Raw genomic sequence first — 11,783 nt, 5'->3', positions numbered from 1 at the left:
GAAAGGGGTTGTGACATAGGGCAGCTTCACCCGACCAAGAATCAAACTAATAGGAGGCATCCCTGCCATTCCTGACCTCCTAGGTAACCCGATCACTTATGATTTCCCTGCTATCCAAAATAAAATTCCAGATAGCCGAGCCCCTAGGAGGGTTGTTGATAATCTGAATACTCTTAGGTTCTAGGGAGTCCAAATATTTATGTTTTAGGAGCCTCGCTCATTTTAACTAGTACAAGTATTTTGTCTTAAAAATTTATAAAATAATATTTTTTTTGTGCATAATGTAAGTTAATTTAATTTGATCTTTTATGACTATTCTTTGTACATAATTAATAATGAACAAATCTAATGAATTTAAATAGTAAATTTATTATTTCTATAAGATAAATTATAATAAGAGGTTTTGAATTTTAAATTTAATATTACTGTTGAGAGTTGTAGTAATTTTATATTTTATTTACAAAAATAAAGTTCATTTTTTAATTGTTAATTGAATATATATATATATATATATATATATATATATATATATATATATATATATATATATATATATATATATATATATATATATATATATATATATATATATATAATAAGTAAATAGCTGTAGACAGGCAACACCCTTGTATTAATCAAAATATGAGAATACAAGGCCTAGTTCAGTGAGAGCGGTAGGGGGAAAGAACTAGGAAGAAAACACCTTACCATAGCTCTATTCCTATACAAAAAACCAGCAATGGAGGCTGGACAAGTACAAAACACCAGTTGACAACCATTGGAAGAAGATACCAGAGGCCTTTAAAAGAAACAATAACCAGGAAACAAAGAAACCGGAGAGAGGTGACAACCGGAATCAATGGGAGTCTTCAGATTCATCATCCACAGGAGCATGAGCCACATCTAGGACAATGGGACATTCAGGGCCACAATTCAAGTGAGCTGCCGATTCTGCCTTCTCCTTAGGGAGTCGGTAGTCGTTTGGATACCATTCTTCACCCAGCCCAAACCCCTAGTTGTTTCCATCCACTAGATCACCATTCTCGAGGATCCCCCTTGTCATGTCCCGTCCTTGATCGTTATATATATATAAGAGCAATTATTATTATTAATTAATAGTTAATATAATAATTAACAAATGAATGATTATTTGAAATTTATTTATTTATTAAATATTATTATTTAATTAACATTTTTTAATATTTATTACTAATAATATTATTGATATATTCAAATAAAAATAAATTAATATTATATTATAACCATAATTTACATATTCTAAATCAAATTCAGATAGGTAATAAAAGCAACAATGAATTTATTAGAAAATGAATTAAAGAGAGGATCTACCCAAGAAGACAAAGACAACTCAGAAAAGTATAATCACGCAAGGAAAGAATTTACAAAGTAGGAAATACGAATACAAAATATTAAGGAGGTTATTGTGCAGCGATTTAATTCTTCTTTTTAAATGAAGCGATAGAGATTAAAGGTAGTTGATTGTGATTGAGAAATATATTAGTGAATTACATAGCAAAGGTAGCCGTCGATATGCTTAATAAACAACAACGGTAGAAGCTACTAAGAACAATGACTTATGAAGACAAAAGTGAGCGACTTATATGCTTAAGTCAAAGACTTATTAAAAGATGATTAAAGAAGCAATAACAAACAAAATAGTGATCCTCTTTGGTGTGATTTTGGAAAGGTGCGACTATATCTAGAAGGATAGCATTTAAGCTAGGGAAGATATTTGTTAATGATTAAAATTAAAAAGGAGATTGTCTAGAAGACAACGATTAATTATAAATGACTGCCATTACAAATATAAGTAGTGACTCATTATCCAAGTACAAAGTATAATTGATTAAGAGATTAAAGGATGTGACCCTTCCCCTCCATAAGGTATTAAGGAAGATCGCTGCAGGGCTATGGTGGGGGAAAAAGGAGGTAGCGCGAGGTGTAAGGAACACTGTGAACAACAACAAGGAACTGTAGACCAAAATCTACTACTGTGGGTGCAGATAGGTAAGGATGTCACAATGTTTATATAAATGATTATAGTTAATAAATATTTTAATATATATATATATTAATGAATATTAATAATGAATATTTTAATATATATATTAATGAATATTAACAATGAATATTTTAATATATATATTAATGAATATTAATAATGAATATTTTAATACATATATTAATGAATGTTAATAATGAATATTTTAATATTTATATTAATGGATATTAATAATAAATATTTTAATACATATATTAATGAATGTTAATATATACGTTAATACATATGTTGATGAATATAAACAATGAACATTTTAATGCATATGTTAATGAATGGTTCCTAGATGTTGATGAATACGTATCAATGAATAGTTAGGAATATACGTTAATAAATAAATGTGGATTTTGGATAATGGATATTTTTCAATATATGTTAGGGAATACATGTTAAATTAGGAATATGAAAATATGGATTATGGAATGGAAAATAGTAATAAATTGTAAAATATAATATAAATGTGATTACTTGATGGAGGCTATAGGGAGGAAACTCCCTTAGTCTAATGGAGGGATTATGACAATCCCTGGTAGGCAGTATATATACTAAATATCTATATGCATATATATGGCTTGGTTGACTAAGTTCATCCAAGAAGAGATGGATTTGGCTAGTCCCCTCTAAGGACTTGGATGATGAGATGCATCATCCAAGGCAAGGAATTGAAATATGGTCTTCCTTGGATGGCTTGGGTATAATCAATAGTGCCGGCAATACGTCACATCACGATGATAAGAGGAGACATTAACTGGTTAACATGGCAGCCGGTCAATCCTTCTACCAAAAACAAGACATCGGTTTGCTCCATGATCTAGTGGATGGAAACGACTGGGGGTTTGGGCTGGGTGAAGAATGGTATCCAAACGACTACTGACTCCCTAAGGAGAAGGCAGAATCGGTAGCTCACTTGAATTGTGGCCCTGAATGTCCCATTGTCCTAGATGTGGCTCGTGCTCCTGTGGATGATGAATCTGAAGACTCCCATTGATTCCGGTTGTCACCTCTCTCCAGTTTCTCTGTTTCCTAGTTATTGTTTCTTTTAAAGGCCTCTGGTATCTTCTTCCAACGGTTGTCAACTGGTGTTTTGTACTTGTCCAGCCTCCATTGCTGGTTTTTTGTATAGGAATAGAGCTATGGTAAGGTGTTTTCTTCCTGGTTCTTTTCCCCTACCGCTCTCACTGAACCAGGCCTTGTATTCTCGTATTTTGATTAATACAAGGGTGTTGCCCGTTTATAGCTATTTACTTATTATATATATATATATATATATGTATATTCAATTAACAATTAAAAAATGAACTTTATTTTTGTAAATAAAATATAAAATTACTACAACTCTCAACAGTAATATTAAATTTAAAATTCAAAACCTCTTATTATAATTTATCTTATAGAAATAATAAATTTACTATTTAAATTCATTAGATTTGTTCATTATTAATTATGTACAAAGAATAGTCATAAAAGATCAAATTAAATTAACTTACATTATGCACAAAAAAATATTATTTTATAAATTTTTAAGACAAAATACTTGTACTAGTTAATTATATTAAATAATAAGAAATGAGATTTATTTTTAACTATTAAAAAAAGTTTTGTTTCTATTTATTTAATAAATAAAAAATGAAAAATTATAACAAACATTCTAAGTCTAGTTTGACATTACAAAATTTAAGTTTAAATTTATTGAATGGACAATTAACAGACTTAAAAAAATAATCAACTTCGGCCCATTATCCATCAAAAAATAATAATTAAAAGACTTAAAAAAATGTTGGGTGTCTCTACTTTTAGATAGTACTTGATCAAGTGTGAAAGCCAAATAAATACATTATAGCACAAATTAGTATTAGAACTAATAGATACTCGTATGCTTCTAAGCTTACAACTATTAATTTTTTTATTATAGCATATCTATATAATGTCTCATATGTAGATATACGCTTCTAACTTTGTAGCTATTAACCTTTTTATTATAGCATATCTATATAATGTCTCATATGTACATATACATATCTCATTACTTTAAAAAAAGAATCTCTTAACTTTGATGTAATCTTAATGTTTATTTATTTTTTTCACTTCTTATTAAAGTAAGATTGAGTGATTGTCACTTTTGGACTTTCAAAATGTGTAACACTAGTATCTTAGTTGAAAATATATGTGACATATAAACTACCAAAATTGTAATAAGTGAGGGTTTCAAACCAAGTAATAGAGGTAATATTTGACACATTTGAACTTTATCTAACTAATCCACATAAATCATGGTAAAAATGGTAGCACCATTTAATGTAATTTAGAAAATGGTCAATAGTTCATTCCTCACATTAGATCAGATTTTAAATGTTATTCGCAATTTGTCAAAAACCCAAAGAACAAGGACATCCTACTAGCATTTGACAGGAACTTCGCAACAACATGGCGTTGTTACAACTATGCAATCTTTAAAAGTTACAAAAAAATGCCAATTTCATGTAATGTAAAGGTCTAGAAAGGATAATTTTGGAAAAAACCCTCATGTCATCAAATTAATAGTGCCAAAACATTAATAGGGGGGTTTATCCTAGAAGAGGTCTCATTTCATTAATTAGACCCCCGTGAAACTTTTGGGCTACAATGATTGTATGAGGGCCACAATTGGGTGTGGAATAGACTTCTTTCTAAATAAAGCACCATGTGTTATATATCTCACATACATGCAAAACACAAGAAAATTTTAAAAGAGAAATAAATTATAAAATTGTAAATGAATAAATAAATACAAACTAGAGATTCTGAGAGATATGCAATGACCATAGCCCACAAAGACAAGGAGCCCACTCAAAAAGGAAGCATTCCATCTCAAAATAGAGAGAGAAGAGAACCTCTAGAATAGAGAGAAATGAAAGGATTAAGAATCCCTTCTACGTCCCTCACCCTCGCCCCCCAAAGTGGACATTGGCCAGACCCTAAACAAATCTCACAAATGAAGGAACCTTCTTTCAATGAATGGATTGGTGAATATGTATATTCTACAATTAGATAATATTGAAGATCGTCTATGTAATCATGAATCAAATCTTAGATGAAGTACATGAGTATCTCAAAGTATTTAGGCCTTTGATAATGAATTGAATTCTTTGATATGTATATTACACTTTGATTATCATAAAATATAATACTAAGTTTTTAAAATGAAATGCTAAACATAACAAAAAAATAGTTTAAAGCGAAATGACATCAATGATGGCATTAATTATTAATGTCAAGCTAAATAATTTTAGAAACAAAATCACCCTACAACCATTTCACTTGCTTTTAAGTCAACCACAAAACATATCAACATGAAAAAGAATAATCGCAAGAAACCTAATACAACAAGAGACGCATAGCATCATGTTCTTGCCGAGAGTTAGAAATGTGAAAGGTAGAAGAGAAAAGGCAAGGTAGAGGTGGCTTTTGGCAAGTAACGCTTTACAAATTATACCATTAAAAAGACTAGCATCAAGTTCCTACCATTAGTTTGGAGTAGATAAAAGTTGGGATTAAGATAGAGGGGATGAAGAAGAGGCAAGAAATTGATAGAGAGATTGCTAAAGGTAGAGGGATAGATAAAAGTAGAAAGATATAGATAAGGAGATTGACAAATAGAGAAAGAGAGAAAGAGTTGAAGAGATAGATAAGTATATAGGGAGAGAGATAGAGAGAGCAGGAAATAGAGATATATGTGGCACTATGACAGAGAGATAGAGATAACAAATTCGAAATATATCGAAATCTAAATGTTAAAAAAAAATATAATTTATAAAATAATAATTTATTTTATTAAAAAACTATATAATTAATTAAAATTAAAATTAAAATTAAAAATTAAAATAAATAAATTAAATACAAAATTGAAATATATCAAAATTCAAATGTTAATAAAAACAATAATTTAAGAAATAAGTATAAGTAATAAATTTATTAGATTGTTATATTGTAGAAAAAATGTAAAAGTAATTGCCCAAATATGTGATGCAAATCTATATTATAGTAAGCTTGAGTAATTGCTTTACATTTATGGACTATGGAATAATATAAATGTAGATGACTCATATACTTATTTATATTATATTTATAAACAATCAAAATATTTTTTAAATATAATTCCTAAGAATATTTGCCATAAAACTGACCATTTTTTATAGTATATTTAAGTACTTTCTAATATTTAATAAAAAATTGCTTTCCATAATAATCATATCAAACTTTTAAAGCCTAAATATTAATTAATTGTCGTATGGAAACATTTATTTCCTTTAGAAAATCCTTTGATCTTGTGAATAGGGTTTCATATAAATGATTACCAGTGCAGTACCGACGTTGAACGCATGGAGGAAGAGTTATAACGTGTGCAGCTTTTTCCCTGCCAATTGTTGGCATATGCATCTGTACTTGTGCGAGACTACCTAGTGGTAGGTGTAAAGAAATCATAAAACTTGATGCATCGCTATGAAGAAGACATAACTGTATCGCCTACCTTCATGTATTACATATGTTCCACCTGGGTTCTGGTCTGTGTCATTTACAATCAGAATCATTTAAAACTGATACACACTATAAGCAGTGCAAGATCACATCATTAGCTATTTTACACTCTGAATGTTGAATACAAATACCAAATTACTTGGAAGCGATTTTATCCTGTACAGATAAATGAGGGTCTGCTAAATATAAGTTCTTGCATTCTATGAATTTTTACGTGCCCAAATTGTTTGAGGACAAAGATGCATGTATTCCTCACCATAGGTATAGCATTTCCATTTCTTAGCTCTTCCAATAATCAAATGCATTTAAATTTTGAATAGTAGTTTACAAATCAAAATCTGGTGAGTTTTTGTCCATTTATTGGCTCCATCTGAATGTTGCGATTTTTTTGGCATTTCAATGAGACAGGACATTAGCAGTGCTATATTAGAAATTCTTAACAGCAAATGATGAAGAAAACTCTTACCTTTTGTTAAATTGCGTTTCTCAAATCACTAATTTGAATCCCATGTATAGGATACTTGATCTTAAAATTGGAAGACAAGTACTTCAGAAAGGGTTACTGTGGAATTGATGTTATTGCTGGAAATGTGGTAACTACCTACTTACCAGGTCAAGCATTTGATAGATGCAGGGGCGGATGTACTCAGAGTTGGGATGGGCTCAGGTTCAATGGAAGGTGGAAGTGCACATCTTATTACCCTGCAGAATAATGAAGTGTGCATTCATGGGGAATTATAGGGGCCCTACGGGTCTGCCCGACACTCTTAAGCTATTCCCCCACCCCACCCCTACGGGCAGTTCGCTAACTGGACTTGGGATACAGGTTATCCGGAGATGAATGGACTATAAAAATGGAGTCAAATCGGAAGCATGAATCGCTTCCCACTGAATCAAATCGATTGAGTTCGCTGCCTACTATTATAATAAGGGCATAGGAATGGTCCGAATGTTTTTTCAACAGAGAGATGAAGTAAGCATTTTTGGGTGCTTTTGAAAATAAATCAGCAAAACACAAAATGTTTAATTATGTTGTATAATTACTGCAGAACGCACAAACTCATAGATGGTCTCCGAGAGTTTAAAATGTATATATTTTGGATTAATATACTGTAAGTTAGGGCTTTTCTCATCAAATTTTGAAGATTTTATTTTGCAACAAATTACCAGCCCCTGTATCAGTATGAGAATTTGGATGCTACATATGTGGGCCTTGGTTAAGGATATGAATGGAGAACCAGCAATGAATATTAGAAAACTTATAGCAGACATTTTGTGAAAACCTGGGCAGTCAATTAGGCATAGGTAGCCTTTGACGAGGGACAAAAGTGTGAGCCCTGCAACCATGCTCTGACAGCAACCAATTCTTTTTAACTGTATGAAAATATTGATGGGAATTACAAGTACTAAGGTAAGATTACGCAAAAAAGTTCTGGAAATATTGCATTTGGTTATGTATGATCTTGTCAACATTTCCACCGTGCAACAACTGATAGCAGCTTGCCTAAATTTGAAGCAGCAAACACACAATACATACCAACACACGGCTAAAACAAATCCAACAACTCACCTGAAAACACTGGTCGCAAATGGAACCCTTGATCATAGAACCAACCCACAAAAACCACTGTTCTGTGACCAAAAATCACCATTTTTCACAAGGGGAAAAAGGTTACATTTTCATTTGAATCCAGGCAATGAGCTGCTTCTTTTCAGAATTGACGTAAATGATGCCAAATGCAAATGAAATGAGCTTGTCGAAGTTAAAACTGTGCAAATCTGAACTTTCGAGAGAAACTGCATGAGGATAAACACAAGTATTTATTTTAAATTAAATCTCCTCTGGCGAAACCAAATGAAATGTACTGAAAATAATGCGATTTCACCTCAAATCGTCATCGGCAGAACTAATATAACAAATGCCATGAACACAGCTTAATCAACATGGAAGATACCATGCCATTGGACATTGCAGCATTTACAAAACACCAAACATAAATGATCTCCTGACAAAATATAATATTTTGACACAGTGCATAGATACTTATACAGTATCAAACGTTTTCGCCATTATTAGTTTTGGCAATTGTAATAGATTTAGCAATTGTATTCTAACCGTACAGTACAGTAAGACGTCATAGAAAATCTATGCCAACAGTCCATTTAATTTGGGCATCAATGTACTGATGAATCAGATTTCTCAGATGGGATTCTCTTCTGCATCGCACAAAATTTCTTAATGAGATTTTAAGAAAAGAAAGAAGATAAGATAGAATTTCTTGTACAGATTTTGATGGCGATGAAAATTATTTTTCTTTAATATTTTTTGGTTAAACTTAACGATGGTATTGTAAATTACATTAACAAGTTGAAATCAACAAAGACAAAATCTACCATTCACGTAGGTCTGCAAAGGCTAAGTTAACAGACATGACCCTTGATCTTGTCCCATGAAGGACGTAAGATTGTATTTATTCAACCATTATCACTAGTATTTTGGCATCCATCTTGTTATTCTTCTAGGAAGGGACCAGAGAAGCAAAATGAGCGCATTTCGAAGCATCCCCTCCATTTGTAAAAGTTCGAAATATGTTCCTTCCCCAAAACTCCAAGATAAAATGTTGGATCCTCCTCCCCAATGGCGAAAATGCTCTCTTCGCCAAACACCAAATAGTAAGGGTGTCATTTCTGGTATTCTTTGCCCTTCACCAATGACACCCAAGAGTAAGTGTAGGATTTCTCGATCTAGATCTAGAATGGAAAGAAATTCCACTAGGAGTAGCACACCTTTTGGGTATCTTTATCCTTCAGAGGAGATCATGAAAGAATTGTATGTTAATTTTGTTCAAGATATGAATCCAGACGAAGTAGACTTCATGCCAAGCCTAATGTTTCAAGTAGAGCAAGCTCATTGGCACTATGAGGACAATATAGTAGATCAAGATCCTCGTTTCAAGTCCCTTAGCATAAAGGACTTCACCTATCTTTTCTTTAAGAGTTGTGATCCATTTAAAATTTACCATGCCAACCATGTAGATGATATACTTGATGAATTCAAGGCCTTTAAGCACTCCGTTCCAGTTGCGGGCTCAATAATTTTGGACCAGTCCCATCAGAGGGGTTTGCTTGTGAAGGGCTGGAAGAGTAATTCTTGGAGTTTTCCTAGGGGAAAGAGGGAAGATCCTGATTAAAAAGATCACATATGTGCTATTAGAGAAACCATGGAAGAGGTAGGATATGATATAAGCCCATTTTTGAATATCAATGACCTCATTGAGCATTCTGAAGAGAAGAAACGAGTGGTTTTGTATATTATCAGAGGAGTGGATGAGAAATATCCTTTTGAACCAAGGACCAAAAAGGAAGTCAGTGAAATTGCTTGGCATCCACTCCAAATCATGGGAAAAAAACGTAACAAGTATTTTATGGTTGGCCCATTTCTACACAAATTGGAAAAGTGGATTAAAAGAAATCGCATGATCTTATCTACAACACCACTGAATGAAATTGGCGAGATATGCACTATTTGGAAAGCTGATAAAGAACAAATGAATTCGACTCCAAGGAGGTTTTCTGTAACACCCAATGTTAAAATTAATACTCCTAACCCTTTTCAAATGGGTCCTTCAACTCCATGTAGAGAGCTTCAAAATAGTACCCCTAATTCTGCTCAAAAGCGTGCTTCCACTCCTAGTTGGAATAAAAGTAATCTCAATAATTATAGTCAAAGGCGTTCTTCCAGTCATTGTTGGGATTCTCAAACTAGTTCTCCTTGTTCAAATAGTTCTAAATATCATTATCCTAAAACAGAATCAATTACTTCTCCTTATCCACCTAGATCTTCTCCTTGTCCACCAAGATCAATTACTTCTCCTTATCCACCTAGATCAATTACTTCTCCTTATCCACCTAGATCTTCTCCTTGTCCACCTAGATCTCCTGATTCAAGTACTTATTCAAGTTCTTCTCCTTATCCTAAATATCGTATTCCTCATCATAGAAAAATGGAGCTTCAGATGCATCTTCGTGGTTAAGATGGTAGTTCTTTTAAAGTTTGAAAAATCATGAGAACAAAAAGAGTTGTTTATTGATTGTACACGATTCTTCTACATCAGTATATAGCAAGATATAATAAACTTTTACCAGACACAATCATGATATTTCAGAAATCTATTTTCATTAGCAATATATAAATAATAAGAAGTGATGAATTTGTGGATATATAGAATAGTAGAACAACAGATGTCATTACTTGCTATTAAATATATCTACCAAACCAAGAAAATATTGGTTTGTTTTCTCCAGTTATATTTTAGATTAGATGTTTTAAGTTGATATCTCTCCTGCTAAATATATGATTTATGAAGATATTGAATTTACTTAATGTATTTAGCAGACAGGTTCTCGTTACACGGGCCAATAAGCTTTCTGAAGTTTTTATGGTTCTCGTTATTGATAAAATCTTTTGTATAGCCTTTGTCTAAGCTTTCATAAAGGTTTGGTTTGAAATAATAGTTGCAGAGCAGCATTCTACAAATTTTGCCAGCATCCCAACTGCTTGATAGGAGCTTTGGACAGCATATTGATCTCCAGCAAGGTGTAATGAAAGTAGCGCAAATACCCAAAACTCTAATAACAAAATCATTTGATTTACATTCTTGAATATTCACAACTCTAACTACTATTTAATTAAGTTATTTAAATCTTGATGGTTCTATTCTATTTCTCTATATTTTATTATCTAGTACTTATTGGCATGTTTCTTTGTAGTTTGGTACTTTGAACTTTTAGAATATTTGTAAAGGATTTGGATTTTTAGCTATCATTATATTGAGATTTGATTATATCTTGGTTTATGATTTGACAATTTTTGTGTTGTTTAATCGTTATAACTTATCAATTATGTAGTTTATTTTCAATTGTGTATTTATTGTTTAATTATGTACATTTTGTGTAAATCATGGCATATCATTAGATATAATCATTCTCACATTGTTCCAAAATTTTAGGATTTTTATTTGTCCTTCATCCCCTTGTCCCAAAAAATCGAATAAACCATATGAAAAAAGTGTAAGTACATGAAATTGTGATATACTATAATGTACATTTCATGCTACAATATGGTTTAATATAATTTTTACTATTATTTTTTTATTTTGGGATGTTAATAAACATCATTTGGAAATAT

The 11,783-nt window shown here is 31.6% G+C and overlaps 2 protein-coding genes across 2 annotated transcripts; both read left to right on the top strand.

The window, feature by feature from the left end:
• The first annotated feature begins 9,351 nt into the window (after positions 1-9,351).
• LOC131875239 (mRNA-decapping enzyme subunit 2-like) lies at positions 9,352-9,786 on the top strand. Its single transcript, XM_059219310.1, has one exon. It carries the CDS (start codon positions 9,352-9,354, stop codon positions 9,784-9,786), a length of 435 nt encoding a protein of 144 aa, XP_059075293.1.
• A 30-nt stretch (positions 9,787-9,816) lies between these two features.
• On the top strand, positions 9,817-10,629 carry LOC131875238 (mRNA-decapping enzyme subunit 2-like). The gene has a single exon (XM_059219309.1). It carries the CDS (start codon positions 9,817-9,819, stop codon positions 10,627-10,629), a length of 813 nt encoding a protein of 270 aa, XP_059075292.1.
• The last annotated feature ends 1,154 nt before the right edge of the window (positions 10,630-11,783 follow it).

The sequence above is a fragment of the Cryptomeria japonica genome, chromosome 4, assembly GCF_030272615.1.
Source record: "Cryptomeria japonica chromosome 4, Sugi_1.0, whole genome shotgun sequence".
Taxonomy (NCBI): domain Eukaryota; kingdom Viridiplantae; phylum Streptophyta; class Pinopsida; order Cupressales; family Cupressaceae; genus Cryptomeria; species Cryptomeria japonica.
Note: the sequence above shows the minus strand (reverse complement) of the source record. Positions and strands in the feature narration are given on the sequence as shown.

What these genes read in the sequence shown, in the direction of transcription:
- LOC131875239 (XM_059219310.1), top strand. Translation starts at nt 9,352, where the DNA reads ATGGAAAGAAATTCCACTAGGAGTAGCACACCTTTTGGGTATCTTTAT.
- LOC131875238 (XM_059219309.1), top strand. Translation starts at nt 9,817, where the DNA reads ATGGAAGAGGTAGGATATGATATAAGCCCATTTTTGAATATCAATGAC.